This window comes from Nannobrachium achirus (assembly GCF_963921795.1).
Source record: "Nannobrachium achirus genome assembly, chromosome: 11".
Lineage (NCBI taxonomy): Eukaryota > Metazoa > Chordata > Actinopteri > Myctophiformes > Myctophidae > Nannobrachium > Nannobrachium achirus.
Genome location: NC_137820.1, coordinates 24,704,151 through 24,720,194, shown reverse-complemented (window position 1 = coordinate 24,720,194; position 16,044 = coordinate 24,704,151). Strand labels below are relative to the sequence as shown.

General features: G+C 42.3%; 1 protein-coding gene across 1 annotated transcript in view; it reads right to left on the bottom strand.

The window, feature by feature from the left end:
- Positions 1 to 16,044, bottom strand: part of LOC308294238 (inositol 1,4,5-trisphosphate-gated calcium channel ITPR2-like) — a 141,589-nt gene that overhangs the window by 111,593 nt on the left and 13,952 nt on the right. The window contains exons 6-26 of the mRNA XM_080736965.1: positions 13,987 to 14,085; positions 13,305 to 13,388; positions 13,022 to 13,168; positions 11,887 to 11,982; positions 10,690 to 10,734; positions 8,306 to 8,457; positions 7,832 to 7,931; positions 7,582 to 7,742; positions 7,346 to 7,487; positions 7,000 to 7,158; positions 6,083 to 6,255; positions 5,596 to 5,715; positions 4,789 to 4,977; positions 4,165 to 4,416; positions 3,905 to 4,052; positions 3,584 to 3,731; positions 2,581 to 2,768; positions 1,720 to 1,837; positions 1,256 to 1,313; positions 919 to 1,084; positions 62 to 229 (exon numbers count right to left, since the gene is read on the bottom strand). Of these exons, the coding sequence (XP_080593091.1) occupies positions 62 to 229; positions 919 to 1,084; positions 1,256 to 1,313; positions 1,720 to 1,837; positions 2,581 to 2,768; positions 3,584 to 3,731; positions 3,905 to 4,052; positions 4,165 to 4,416; positions 4,789 to 4,977; positions 5,596 to 5,715; positions 6,083 to 6,255; positions 7,000 to 7,158; positions 7,346 to 7,487; positions 7,582 to 7,742; positions 7,832 to 7,931; positions 8,306 to 8,457; positions 10,690 to 10,734; positions 11,887 to 11,982; positions 13,022 to 13,168; positions 13,305 to 13,388; positions 13,987 to 14,085 (2,913 nt within the window). The remainder of the gene's footprint in view (positions 1 to 61; positions 230 to 918; positions 1,085 to 1,255; positions 1,314 to 1,719; positions 1,838 to 2,580; positions 2,769 to 3,583; positions 3,732 to 3,904; positions 4,053 to 4,164; positions 4,417 to 4,788; positions 4,978 to 5,595; positions 5,716 to 6,082; positions 6,256 to 6,999; positions 7,159 to 7,345; positions 7,488 to 7,581; positions 7,743 to 7,831; positions 7,932 to 8,305; positions 8,458 to 10,689; positions 10,735 to 11,886; positions 11,983 to 13,021; positions 13,169 to 13,304; positions 13,389 to 13,986; positions 14,086 to 16,044) is intronic.

Below are 16,044 nucleotides of genomic sequence, written 5' to 3'. Positions count from 1 at the left end.
ACTGCCTTGGTCGTTCTAGTGTTAAATGTGCGCATTCATTAAAAACATGGTACAACTTGACCTCGTTGTTCTGTTCCTTGGCCTGCCTGTCCCCCGGGTCCTCTGGGTTGAAACCTCCATTTTTCTCAACCCAGAGCTCAGACTTCTCCACAGTTAGACGCAACTGGTCCAGGTCTGTCTTGATCTGCTTATAGTTCTCCACATCCTGCTCTGACACTAGTAACTGGACCTGTAACACACACACACACACACACGCACGCACGCATGCACGCACGCACGCACACACCGACAAAAGAGCAAATGGAATAAGCATACTGTACAGATTCGTTGAGAGAGACCATGGTGTTTGAGAGCAAAACTCAGCTGACATATCACTCCATATCTTTGGGGGGATAAAGGTCAATATGGTTTTCAAATAAAGCAACAAACGAGTTAGTCCTGATGAAGGCTTCAAAATTCTACATCAGCCACCCTTGGGTAGTCTCGCGTGGCCAGACTGTTGACTCCGCGATTTGCCAATGCTCCCGTCATACAGTCTGGGGGACGGAAGTTCTTATGATTAGTGCCCGGTTAATGCGGAAGTGAAGCCTCCTCCCCACTTCCGTTTCATTTTTAACATCGCGCACATTTATCCTAATATAAATAAAAATCATCTAAGCATATTTAGCATGCTGCTTAGCAGATATGACATTTTAAAATATATTTTCATGAACGGAAATACCAGCTTCCAGTACTCGCCGTTCAGGAGTTGTAGTCCCAGACTCTATATAGCATTTGTAGATTGTAGAATAGTTGTCTGGCTATGCAAGACTACCCTTTGGGTGATATGCTTTTTTAATCCAAACTAAAAGATGATATTGAGTACCACATGCATAATAGTATTAGTATGCTCCAGTGTATTAGTACTGTGCTGTTTACCTGTTTGAAGGCCTGCAGGACCTCAGCTCTCTGGCTGAAATGTTTGAATATAAGTTGGAGCGATCCAGACACTAGAGGAGGGTAGTCTTGCATGATGAGGTGGATCAGAACCCTCAGAAATGTGCGACCACCCTCATCATCCAGCTCCACTGCACTGAGCTCTGAGCTGAGGACACAGACATACACACACACACACACAAATACATAAATATACACACAAATACATACATATATGGTGTGGCATTTCCTATAGCTGAGATACTAATGATTGGAGTTGGTCGAGTCTGATCATTAAAACATGGTCAGATTTAACTTTTTCCTGATTCACTTCACTTACCTCCCTGCAAACATGGTGTCTGCTTTGGCTGCAATCTCATCTATGTCTGGCTCGGATACTGGAAATGAAACAAACGTGAAAAGGAAACTCAAGTCTCTGAATTATGTATGAATGCAGTGGTTTACCTCAAACACCATAGAAAATCAATAAATCTATCTTATTGTAATGTATCTCAAGCTGGGAAAGTCCATATTTTCATCAACAGCAATACAGTAATTTGTGGGAATTGCATTTGCAATTGAGAACACTCCTCATATCGGTTTTTAAACCTGATGACAACTGAATGAATACTTCTTCACATTCTCTGTAATCACTGTGTCTGATGTTTAGGTCTGTGTTAATGTGTTTCAACCAGATCCAGCAAACCGAGTCAGGAACATAATGATGGGTTTGGGTGTTTTGTTCCTGTACACTTGTCAGAAAGGTATGGTTAAAGAGAGCTATAATGAAAGATGGATTCTCACCTGACATGGAAGGGAAATCAGACATCGAGTCATTCACAACATTCTTGTCCCCAAATTCTTTCTTGTAGATGGACAATAAGTAGGTGATCCTGTAATCCAGCCTCACACTCAGGATGAACTAAGGGAAGAAATAAATACATAAAATGTAAAATAAATACATGAATGAAATTAGATCAGCATTATTAAGCGTGTGATCCCTAGCGTCCCTATTGTGGGGCGTACATTCAACAAAAGATATACAAGAGCTTGTATATTGTCTGTTTTTAGAAAATGTATTTGGTGTAGAGCAGGGGTCTTCAACGTTTTCAGGCCAAGGACCCCTTAGTTGAGAGAGAGATGAAGCAGGGATCCCCACAACATTTTCATAGATTCCATATAGTTTCATTGTTTGACAGCACAATCATGAGTGTATTTTGGATTCATGTCAATTTGTTTTCAGATGCTCTGAAAACAAATTGACATGCTCTTTTTCCCCTCTGCGCCAAACGTCTTTTCCGAAAATAGCCGATCTACAAGCTCACAACACCTCGCAGCACCAGGAGTTTTGAGCTTGTAGATCTGCTATTTTTGGCTAAAGTTCTCAGGATATGGATGCTAGAATTCAAGTGGTTAATAAAAAAGAAGAAAAAAGCTTCTATCACTCAAAGATTTGGAGGACCCCCTGTAGTAACTCTGAGGACCCCCCTAGGGGCCCCAGACCCCCTGTTGAAGACCCTTGGTGTAGAGAGAAAAAAGGAACAGACCAAGTATAGAGGCCTGGGATCACGGCCAATGAAGTATATAGGGTTTAAATAAATGCGTCAGTGTTAGAATAATACAACCCTGAATCAGCAAGAACACAATCAGGTCAGTGGTGCTTACTTGTAGAATCTCTATTATCTTCAGCTTGGTGTCCATCACCATGACGTCGTCTTTGTCTGGCAGGTAATGGCCTTTCCCATGGCGTAGAGAAGGAGGCGAGTCTGGGAGGTTGTGTGGGAGACCTCTACTCATCACCATCTGGGTCATCATCTCCCCAACACCATGTATTGTGCGCAGCACATTGTTGCCTGTAAAGGACAGGGTTGATTGTACATACTTGATCACTCATGCCATTTGGACCGTTGTGACACGGTGCCTTCCATGAAAATGGAAGCAATATGGATAATCTTTAGGAAAGTAATACTTATTCAGCACCTTTTTAAAAGATCTATCGATGTGTTCTTTAATTTTGTATAATTCATCTACAATACATCAAAATGTTCAATATGACCTAAAGGAATAATTAACGCAAACATGAAGTTTGTCATTATCTACTGACCCTTATGCCACTTAGTTGAAACACAGATATACGTTTATTTGTCCAAACAACACACTGGGAGGTTGCCAGCACAACTTTCACAGCAGCCTTGACCAACACAACTGAAGTAAAAAAGTTACCAGTTATTTACAATTAAAAAGAGCCGAAAGGAATGACCATCAAATGACTACAAAACTGCAGTCATCAATTTGCAAAACACATACGTAGGCACTTATGTTCACACCCAGACCTCACACTGTAAACGTCATGTTCACATTTTCACATTCATGTGGAGTAGACATGGCGACAAAGAATTGTGTAAATACATGTAGGTCTTTTGCCCTCTGAAGACTTCATGTATGAACTGTACCTGGATTTTATGGTAATTTCTCAGTTTTCACCTTCGATGTTAGTTGTTTTGTTGAAGGTTGCAGATGAAGTTGTGCGGGCAATAAACTTTAACTATTCCTTCAAGGTTCACAGATCTATCAATAGATAATATGAGCTAATACAAAACACAGACATTTGAATAGCACTTTATTGAGCTGTCATCAATGTATTCCTTTGTTAGATTATGGTACTGACCAGCCTCCGGGCTCTTGTTGAGCTTGTTCATGTAGGTGAGAGGGTGCTGAACAATATCTAGGATGGCCAGCAGAGTGCGTGTGAGACGCAGCAGCTCACTGAAGCTATAGAAGCCAAAGTAGACCAGGTTACGAGCCAGATTCACCACCTGCAAGGGAAATGTCAAGGCAAGCAGTCAAAGATTAAAATACAGTATATAAACCATTCCAAAAATATATATTATCCAATAACAATTACCAGTAAGTCATCTTTATCCACAGTGAATTGTGGATACAGGTGACATGCTCACTAGGTTCGATGGATGAGGTTCAAGTACTTTACCTCTAGAGTCAGTTCATTCTTCTCTTTGTCCCCAAATGGAAATGGCTGGCTGACTACGTCCTTGAGGTATTCCTCAACAAACTCCATGGTGGGGGCAAACTTCCTCTTCTTCTCCTCTCTTGAGGTGTCAGTGAACTCGTACTCGTACCTGCGGACGCATACAGCCATGAGCCCACAACCCAAATTAGAAAAACACACACCAACAGTGAGCAGCACACGAAATACCCCAAAATCATACACAAGGTAATGGAGAGGCTCACTCGTGGATGGTGATCTTGGAGGGGATTTCCGTCCAGAGGCGCGCGTAGCGCACGGGCACCACGGCCTCCTGCGGGTCGCGGTCCACGTGCATGTGCAGCATGAGGCGACAGAAGGACGCCCGCAGGTTGTAGGGCAGGCAGTCGTCAAACATGCAGCGCAGGATCAGGTCTACGGGCAGCTGGGTGGACACCTGGTTGATGGCCAGGTACTGACGGTCCAGACACATCTTAGCAAACAGGTTCAACTGGTACCTGCAGCACAGCAACACCAAGGGTGAGAGGAGGATTTCAATTTGATAAAATTTGGGCAAGTCGAGGTGCTAATCAGGACTTTATGTACAGTATGCAGTAGATTTGAAAGGATATGGTTGCAGTGAAAAAACAAAAAAAATCTCGCAACTCACTTTCAGTAGCTCCAATATTTATTTGAGACGACAAATAAATATTGTCGTCTCCACTATTTAAATTTGAGACAACAAGCAGCATACATTTGTGTTTCTTAGTGATACTGCTCTGGCAGTTTCAGCTCAGCACCAAACAACGGAGGATGAGTGTTATTTTTTCTTTGAATATGGTTGCAGTTCAAGACACATAGGAACTAATGGAATCCCTCCACACACACACCTGTAGTAGGTAATCATGTCAACATCCATTTTGTGGTTTCCCTTGGCATCCTGGGCCAGGTGGCGGATGGATTTGCCATGAGGCTCCTTGTGGCTGTCGATCCAGTAGAGCCAAACCTCCTCCTCCTCCAACTCCTCCTGCTGCTGCAGCATGGAGGTCTCCAGGAGGTTCTCCGTGTGAGGGATTACTCTGGAGAAGGTTTATCATTAGGTTTTGAGATCTGTAGGCACGGTTGTTTGTTGTCCCAAAGTCTGCGCGTAGTTTGGGAGCACACATCAACCCCAGGTACTGTATGGACTAATAGTTAGGCCTGTCACAGTTATTACATAATTGTCTCATCGCAATTATTTTACATAATCACAATTATTTTGTCATAATCGTTTCGATGTTGAAAAATTGTCATATATTTTCTAACATTTTCAAAAATAGTGGAAATAGCAGATCTAAAAGCTCACATGTTATGATGCGACGCGTTGTGATCTTGTAGATCGTCTATTTCCACTATCAATGTACTTTTTTTGTAAGTATAAAGTTGTCAAATATGTCAGTCATTTTCTTTGTATATTTAGGTTATACGTCATATCTGCCATGTGCAACTTCAAAGCCTACAAGCCAAACAGAAATGTAATTGTCAACAACAAAAATACAAGTAAAATCGTTAATCGCAATTATTTGAGAATGATATAAAATGTCATCATAATCGTGACAGCCCTAGTTTTGACATCTGTAGTCACGGCTGAGGCAACAAGTCTGCACATAGTTTGGGAGCACACATCCCCAGGTATTGACTTGTAATATATGACTCACTTGGTCTGAATGAGGATGTCTGCGTTGATAGGATTGAGCATGAATTTACAGATGAGCTCCTGGGTGACTGGGATGGCCGTCTTATTAGACACACAGAGATCGGAGAGGTAGTCCAGGAATCTGAGACGGTAGAGTCACCACATCAAAGGAATCCATCACCAAGTAAGTATTCATGCATTACCATCAGCATCAGAACGTGTGTCGGTGCATTTGTTTATGCGTGTTTCACATTGCGCATTGTAGTTGGCATGAAAGCCTGCACGTAAAATTATTTCATGTACACTATATTTTATTTATAATATTAATGCATATAAATCCAGATGAATTTAGACAACAAATTCAATAGGAGACAGGATATATGAAAAAGTATCTTTAGATCATATTGAAAATTGTTAACATCCTGCTTTCATATATAACCGTATATACATTTATATATCAAATCTTTCCCATCGGGCCATCACATATTCAAGAGGCTTTGGTGTCTGACCTGGGCTCTCTGTTCCGTCTGAGCAGGTTGACAAAGGTCTCTATCTCCTTGGCGGTGATGTGTTTCTCCAACAACTTGCGGTTGTTGTGCAGCAGGGCTGTGATGGTGTCCTCAGCAAGGATCTCATAGCCAATCTGTTTCTGCATGATGGAGAACTTTTTGGCTATGTACTCCTGTGAAGCATATAGATGACGTGGTTATAAACAGTATGGTTTTTAACCGCAATCAAGTTTGCAAAAACAATTGCGAAAGAAATGATTGCAGCCACCATGACTTGCACGTCACTTGCATCTACCATCTGCCCAGTCTTTTTTTTTTATATATATATATTTTTGGCCTTTTTCCTTAATTGATAGTTTAGAGTAGACTGACAGGAAATGGGGAGAGAGAGAGAGATGAGGAGTGAAAGTATGAGTAAAGGTTGTTGGGATCGGGAGTCAAACCCGCGACACCTGTCCGGACCGCAACCCTAGCCGTCCGAGCCCATGTGCCCAGTCTTAAAGTACAGTATGCAGAGAGCAATTTGACCTTGTTCTGGTCACCCATGAATTTGTGGAGCTGGTTTATTAGAGCCAGACTCAACCATCTGCAATTGGATTTTCTTCTGTCGGTGAAATTCACTCAATTAGGCTACATCTAGAAATATGACTATAACTAGAGGCACGATTTGCTTAGCAGCACAGTTATTTCAACCCTTGCAGGTGCTTTGAAAATTACACAGTTAATATTTGTCAAATTTCCCTTTACATTCATTGACCTTCAATTTTCCCCAGCAGTCCAAATGATAAACACCCTTCATAAAACCACTTTTCGGTCTAGACTGATCATCAATCAAAGCAAACCCCAAGTGAATTAGCATTGTTCATACACCTGTGTCGACCAGGTCAGGCACTGTGATGGAATAAACGTATACGTGCCTGGTTCTTACGGTAGTCCTGTTGGGAATGCCGTAGCACCCTGTAGCAGAGCCTCAGCATGTACTTGAAGTGAGCATAGCGCTGGTCCCCCAGGTCCTCTAGCTTGAGCATAGGACCCTCCCCCTGGTCTGTGAACGGGGCCTCCAGGATGCCAAATATCTGTAACCAAACAGCGGACCCACAGAAGGAAATAATAAATGAAATTGCCTTTTTTGGTGCCTTTTATGAGTCATTTTCATTAAAAGTCAGGACGGACATACGGTGTGCGTTCTCTGTGGACCAGAAGCAATTTGGTGCTGGTGATGTGTGCATACTTGTACTTATGCAGTACCGACAGTGTACTGACCTGGGCAAGGATGTCCTGCTCTCTCATGAGCTTCTGCCTCTCTCTGTTGGGTCTGGAGATGACCACAGATAGAACATCTTGGCCATTGTTTGTTACTGCACACACAAAGAAGACCAGGTCTTCCAGGAGCTTGGTCACAAACCTGACAAAATATGAGGGGGGCAAAGAAATCAGACTTCTGTTTTGTCTCAAGCTTTTATTCATGAGAACATTGACATCTACCCACTGTACAGTACCTCCTCTCATTCTGAGCAATGTTTCCATATTGTAGCTTTCGCACAGTAGATTCTAGGACCTTGCTGGCGTCGTTCGCAAAGTCCAAGTCTCTGACCTCAGACAGGGGCACGGATACGATGGCAAATGCCTCTTTGTCCTCTTTCGTGGGGCAGGTGCCAATCTGTGATGCATATCAAAAATAAAATACATTTACTCACATTCATATCAATCCATCTTATCTGGTATGTACTGGTATGTGTGTCCATTCACCTTGAGCATGACAGGTCGCTCCTCTTCTGTGTCTATGGGAAAGTTGGTGCTGGTCACCCAAGTGTTTGTGCACAAGTGCCTCAGCCTCACGTAGGAGTTTCTGAGAAGGGATGCCACATATTACTCCCAGACACAACGGGGACTGCCCATAAGTCCGAAGGTTCATTAGTCCGAAGGTTCATTAGTCCGAATTTAGTTAGGGTTACTGAGGTTAAGTTTAGGGTTAGGGTTAGAGTTAGGCATAGTATTCTTAACAAATTCAGACTAATGAACCTTCAGACTAATGAACCTTCGGACCAATGTCATGGCACAGACACAACACCTTGCTTAGAGCAGATTTAGGTTTAACATGCAACATGTTACTGCCGTCATGTTTCAAGATTGAAGATGTGGAAATGTCTCATCCCTAAACCCCATTTCTTGACACTAAAACTGACAAGATAGAATTCCAGAAGTTGTGACCGACTGACTGACCTGGGGACCAAGCAGTCAGCTCTCTGCAGAGTGGTGGCATCCAGCTCAAACAGAGATGCGATGTCATTACCATGGGGGACAGACACCAGGGTGTAAGCGATCCTCTCTGCTGCTTGACGTTTCCTCTTGGAGAAGCCAGTGTCCGTCTCATTCTGCAGCACCAACACATGCACAGCAAATATGTACATGCACACGTTTTGAACACAGTTCCAAGTTGTTTCTACAGATGAGTAAGTACAGGACCACAATGGAAACAAGCCCTTTTGTGTGGATTTTTGTGTTAAATGGTAAATGGTGCATTTATATAGCGCTTTTATCCAAAGCGCTTTACATAGATTGTGCATTACATTCACCCATTCACGCACACATTCATACACCGGTGGCGGAGGAAACCATGCAAGGCACCAACCTGCTCACCGGGAGCAACTAGGGGTTCAGAGTCTTGCCCAAAGACCCTTCGACATTCACTCAGGGGGAGCCCGGATTCGAACTGGGAACCCTTCGTGCTCTAATAACGGTTTCTCTACCCCTGAGCTATGCCGCCCCACTTCTCCTTTGAGCATCATTGTATAATCGAACACAGCAGCAAATTTGTGAACTGTTGCGATAAAAGAAGGCAAGTGAATGGAATACAACCACCCTAAGAACTATACAAACCTTTAAATCTGAGGCTTTTTTTTTATACTATTTAAATAGTTACGAAAGAATGGGGTTGGTATGGGGGTCAAACATGTAATTTCGCTATCGCGTTCATGCTTAGTAGATAGAATGAAGTCAAACATTTACTTTTCTTTTTTTTTCAAAAAACGTCCCAAAACTCGGGAAACTCAGGCGTGGCAGTGGCCGAGTACGGGAATAACTCGGGAAACTCGTAGAGGGGGCAGACAATGAGTTAGTTAACACTGCCAGGTACATGACAAATGTCTTCCGGCTTGCATTTTCCATGCTTTGCATTGGTTTTGGCAGCAGATGTCACTGCGTTTCTATCCACCAAATAAATTCTTATCTGAACCACACGGTTAAAAAAAAAACAAGAAAAGACGTTGGCCCAGAATCTTCCTCCACTCACATGGAATGAATACATTTTAGATGAAAATCTACAGAGACACCTCGACCGCCCCGAGCTGTTATTTTAGACTCTGCGATACATAGGTTGATTTAACCTGCTGTATGTAGATGAGATATGAGGCTCTCTAGTACACTACAGTGTCTGTCTGTCTCTCTCCCTTTCCCACTCTCCTCTCTTCTTCTCGTCTTGTGACTCACCACCAGCTTAGCACAGCCGAGCAGTCAGCCTGTCCGTCTACCTCCCCTTCCTCCCCTTATGCTAGCCCCCCCCCCACACACACACACACACACACACACAAACACAGTCAGACGTTATGTAAGGGGCCCTCTGTGTGTCTGTGATACTGCATTGTGTGCGCGTACGTTGAGAGGAGTTTGCGTGTGTCTGTTGCAGAGGAGGAATACAAATAAGGTGGAAGGTAGCTAGGAGCTGTGAGAAATGTCTGGATTTAGACTTAGGATTTAGTTGAAAGACTTTAGTTGTAGAGGTGTCTGTGAGTGTGAGCTTGTGTGTGAGAACTGGTGGGATTGCATAACCATAGCAGAGGGAGAGAGAAAGGGGCCCAGAGCTGAACTCAGACAAGAGTACAACTGCACAGAAACCCTTTCACCTCCAACACCTTCTCCCCCTCTATCTAGAAAGAACAAGCCAGTTAAGGTAGCTAACAAACAGTCTGCGAAAACGAAATATTGTATTTGCCAGAGCAGTAGCTATATAGCAGATACAGTACTATATCACAAGAACACATCTACTGTATGTCTACAGACACAGATGCTGTGTATTGAACATACAGTATATCGTCCCAGAAAACGTTTAAAAAATCATATACCGTCTAATAACCATCGGAGGTAGCGTATCCGAGGAGTGGCTGGGGGCACGTGGACTTTGATAGTCTTTTTCATGTGATAATGTGGCGTTAGAGGTGAAGGCTTATGTGTGGCTATTGAGGCGAAAATGACCACTGGCCATGGGAGTTTCGAAGTCGTTCATACGTTAACTACTCAAAGAGGCTGAGTTATAGGGTGAACATAGGAAACAGTAGAAAATCTGTATAATGCATATTTTAATTGTTCCCAGTCACGCACGCACAATTGCACATATATACACACACGCATGTAAGCGTGCCATGCATGGAGGGAATAATTATGGTATACCCTCCGAAGAAAGCCGAGAAACACATCTCTGTGTAAAAGATAAGACTAAGAAAAACCTCCAGGGGGTGTCAAAGCAGAAACAGCAGTAAGGGTGAAACATGGAGGTACATACAGTATAAGCGTAAGAGCCAGAGAAATAAAATTGTTTATTACAGACTCACCTCGCCTTTAGATTCCACACTGTCATCTTTGAAATCAGGGTTAGCCTACAGGAGAATGAACTAGTCAGTGATATGAAATCAAGGTTAGCCTACAAGAGAATTAAGTCGTCAATGATTAGAAATCTTGGTTGCATGAAGCTAGACATCTGATGATGATAAACAAAAGATGGTTAGCCTACTGGTGAATGAAGTTGTCAGTGATATGAAATCAAGGTTAGCCTACAGGTGAATAAAGTTGTCAGTGATATGAAATCATGGTTAGCCTACAGGTGAATGAAGTAGTCAGTGATATGAAATTAAGGTTAGCCTACAGGTGAATGAAGAAGTCAGTGATATGAAATTAAGGTTAGCCTACAGGTGAATGAAGTAGGTTAGCCTACAGGTGAATGAAGTAGTCAGTGATTTGAAATCAAGGTTAGCCTACATGTGGCTTTTCACCAAACAGACTACAGGAAACTCCTTCTGACTCTACACAGATTCCAAAGAACTGCAAAAGGCTAAGCATATTTTCGTCAGCCGATTGTACACCGACTATATTGAAAACAAACCTGGAACTCGCCGTCATGCTGCGTCAGAGCCTATGTGGTACATGTCTTACTTAGCCACTTGTCCATCGGTGTGTAGCCAAAGCTGAGCGGATCATCAAGGACACTCACCCCCCAACCACAATCTGTTCATGCCACTATTGCAGCCATTGCCAGGAAAGTGATACCTATTTATCAAAAGCCATTCCATCTGACTACGGAGCAGTTTCTACCTGTCAACCATCAGTGCAAGTGACTATAATTACACTCCACTGATGCTGCTGCTGCAGCATCAGTGGCAAAGTCACATATGTATACTTGCATGTCTGATATTGGCTGCCAAGCAATATCTCACCTGCACAAGAGATTGTGACATTCTACGGTATATCTATTTTTTTATACTGTATGCTGCAAATGTAGCTCCATCTGCACAAGAAGCATTCTTCCTTATTTATTTAAAAAAGCTTGTGATGTGACAATAACCTCCAAACTGAGTGCTGTAGGTAGCACACAAGATAGAGCACAGTTAATCCACAATATTCCAATGATCCTCTTGCACAAAATGTATTGCATCACAAATGGAGTTACGGCCCACAGAGAAATAAGAAGTATGACAGAGGTCAAAGGGGTAATCAAATTATTATAGATCATTACATTACATTATAATAAATACCTCAGCAGCCAGATAGTTCCCCGTAGCGAGGTGTTTAAAGCGGAACAGACTGTTCCATTGGCCAGCACCGCCTCTGCAGGGATCATAGTGTACAACCTGGGGTAGAAAACAAAACAATATTAGAATGAGACTTGGGAGACTCCTTGTTCAATTTAGCTCTTTGTCCACATTTCTTTCAACCCGTGTCTTAACATTTTTCAACTGATGTTTTGGACGTGATGCATTGCTCAACAGAAATAACATTAACAAGACAAGACAAGAGGGGCGGCATAGCTCAGGGGTAGTGAAACCGTTATTAGAGCACGAAGGGTTCCCGAAGGTTTCCCAGTTCGAATCCGGGCTCCCCCAGAGTTAATGTCGAAGAGTCCTTGAGCAAGACTCTGAACCCCTAATTGCTCCCGGTGAGTAGGTTGGTGCCTTGCATGGTTTCCTCCGCCACCGGTATATGAATGTGTGCGTGAATAGGTGAATGTAATGCACAATCTATGTAAAGCGCCTTGGATAAAAGCACTATATAAATGCAGCATTTACCATTTACCATTTAAGACATGGTCTAATGACTGCTTGACTCCCACGAGGACCTTGGACTTCAGTGGCCAGCCTGTGATGTCAGTCATCTATGACAAATCTACGACCTGTGATTAAAACACGTGGACTATGTTTCAGCCCTAAACAAGCCCCATTATCTTTTTTTAAAACATTTGTTTGAAGCTTTAAGAGTTCAGAGAGACTGCGTGTTTAGTGTCAGTGGGTACTATGTACTATGTTAGTGCACTACCCGTTTCAGAGTACTTGGAGCCAGTCATTAGGTGTGCTCCGATCGGGTGTTTAGGGTCCGATCCCGATCACTGGTGTTTTTCCTTGCCTGATACCGATACTGATCTTTTTTATATTTACAAAATTATTACATTTCTTTTTTCTTATTAGTATGTGGGCATGTTGCAAGGCATGTTGCAAGTCCCATTTCTGATGACAACATCACAGGTGAAAGGCCAACTCCCTTGCAGGGGTGTTCTATTGTCAGTGGGCGGGACTAACATACAAGGAAATGGGAAAGAAGTGTAGGAAATAGGATCTAATTTAAGGACTTGAGACACAGCTCATATGGACAGTGGGACAGATGTAGGTCTTGTACCTCGATCTCCCAGAGTGCTTTGGAGCTGGTGGCAGATGTGGCAGACTGCCGCAGGGTGGTCCTGAGGAAGACATGCTGCTGCTTCTTGTTCTCATCACAGGTCAGGAACTTCTCCTGCTCTGCATGAAACAACCTCACCACATCTCCCTGGCAGAGGAAGTGCATTAATGTATACAGTGCTGCCTGGTAAGCAGTTTGGCTTAAAATGTGCCAAAACATGCACAATGGTCCGCTCAACAAAAACAAACACAAAACCATATAAACAGTATGTCCACATACATACCCCCTTGAGCACATCTTCTCTGTAGTCACTATACTTCATGAATAAGTTGACCTTCCAGCTGGTGTTGCAGTTGACTGCATTGACCTAAAGCACCAACCACAGATGGAAGATACAATATGGTTATGACGACAAGTACTTAACAGGGTTCCCACACATTTTTACCAATTAATTTCCAAAACTTTTCCAAAACTTTTTCAGAATATTTAACCCGATTTCCAGGACTATATAACAATAATTCAGCTCAATAACAAGTCGCTTACTCCTACACGCAATGCCCAAAGACAGGTAGTGTTTGCCAGTGCCAAGAGTTGAGGAATTTTGAATAACACGGTTCTATTGTGAAAATAGCAGATCTACATGCTCACAACGCCTCGCAAGCATGTAGATCGGCTATTTTCAAATTTTCTGCCTCTAATATTTGACAATTTGGCCAATGTTTAAATTGTCATTTCAGAGGTATTAACAAAATCAATAACCAAAGACAATGCATAGCTATTTCTTCCAGGACCCTTGATCAATTACAGAACTTTTCCAGTACTGGAGTTTTTTTTTTCTAATTTCAAAATATTTCCAGAAATTTCATGACCGTAGGAGCCCTGACTTAAGTCATGCAAAATGTTTATTTTTTCCCCCAATGAATACAACATAAGATGAAAGGCACTAATGAGCTAGGGAGCTCCACCTCCTTGCAGCCTGGGTTGTCCAGAAGCTCAATGTTACTGGCGTGAAGAGGCTGCCCTGCGCTCCCTGGCATCAGGACCACCTTGTCTCCAACCACCACCTAGAAGGCAGAGAAACACAAGCGGTTACACTCTCTGAGGAGATGCAGGCTCAGAGCTCAGACATGGTGTGAGAGTGGCTGGAAAGGCAAGACTCTTCAAAAACAGAAAGTCAGAAAGCCAGAGTATAACCATGCAAGGGAATGAAGGAATTCAGCATACATACAGTACCTTCATTTGCAAAAATAAATAAATAAACTAAATGGGTGGATGGTGTGATAAGTGAAAACAGCAGTAGGTTGGGATTGATTGTATGCTCACGTAAGTGCTTGAGGCAAAACAAAAAAAAAGATTCATTCAAAGAATGTGTCTCAGCAAGAATGCAACAGAGAGTAATGTAGTGATGAACAACCTTATCTTACAGTTACTTTGCTAAATTCATCTCTCCAGTGCAGCCTGAGTAAATTAAATAACTAATATGTGTCCTGTATAACATTACACTACATCTACCACACACAAACACACTGAAAATACTTTACAGTGACAGTGCCACAGTCTTATTTCCTCCGAATAATGATCATTTGGCAGGTTTCTCTGTACACTTATTTTTTTCCTTCTCTTTTATGTGTACAATAAAGCCCATTGCATATTACACCAGAACAACCAACATTCTGTTAGGTTTGGCTGGTCCAAAACTACAATATGATGTTGTTCATGTGTTCTTTGCCTTCAAGATGTTAGGACTACGCAAATTAATTCAGCTACTTGTGGTTGGTCAGACGATCTGAATTGTTTCCTTATTCATTCAGCCCATCTTCAAGTTCATTCTGTCAGCCATAGTTTGGATAGTTTGGAAGAGACACAAGCAACTTCCAGGAGTTACAAACATGTCTGAAATCTCTCTCTACCTAGTGACCATTCATAAACACAACTTATCACCAGAAAGGGCAAAACCTTTCCCCACAGCATGTCGTGGTCATGATATACTTTGTTATAATTGTAACCATTGATTCCAGCAGTGTTGGCCGCAGCGCACTGTACACTGCTTGAGTCGCCACCAACAGCGCTAGCCACAGTGGGCAGTGTCTGGCTATCCAGAACACACAAGTATGAAATGCAATTTGTCTCTCAGTTCTTTTTTTCTTTTTCTTTTTTTGAGTCAGGAGTGGACCACCCACTTCATACAACATATTTCATATCTGATGCTACTTGATCTTATGATCATGTATTTTGTAACTATAACTTGTGGGAGCTTGTAGGTTACAGAACAACATTTCACCCACTCTTTTGATGTGACAATTAAGTTCAAGTTTAAGCTGGAGATGACTTACAGTCTCACGAACTGCCACTGTTCTGAATTTGGTATTAGTGACCATACACATGTGCGTGCGCTCCCGACTTGTTGGTCAATCCTCGAGAATACACAAGGAAGGCATCGTCGCACATTTTAACACAGCGGGTGGTCTAGAGTGGTAATCTTGACTCTATAGGTGAATGAAAAACAGAGTAGTACCAAAATCGTGGCACTGCCTCTTTAAAGGTGTCCCATGCACAGCACTGCTCTAATAACTAATACAACTTTAACTAACAGGAATTACCATTATAAAGGATTTATATCCAACTTGACATTATTAAAGTCTTGACTGACTTAATACTTCTTAACAGTACTACTTACTTAACAGACTACATACAGTACATGCACTGGACAATGCTGGTGCAACCATGCTTTTCAAACTATTTTCAGTGTATGATGTAAATAAAAAAAAAGACCACACACAAACATGCACAATCAAAAGTAATACCTTCAACCAAAGGATGCTAAAGTAAGAGGGGGGAGGACAAAACCATAATTGTTACTTGAGCAGGAAACACATTAAATGTAAACTTAATGTAAGACAAATGTGGCACAAAGTGAACTACTTTGTACTAGCGCTTAACCCATTTAAGCCTAGAATTATTGAATGCTTTAACCAGTGAAAAATAGCAAATCTACAAGCTCACAGCGCGGCACCGAGTGCCGC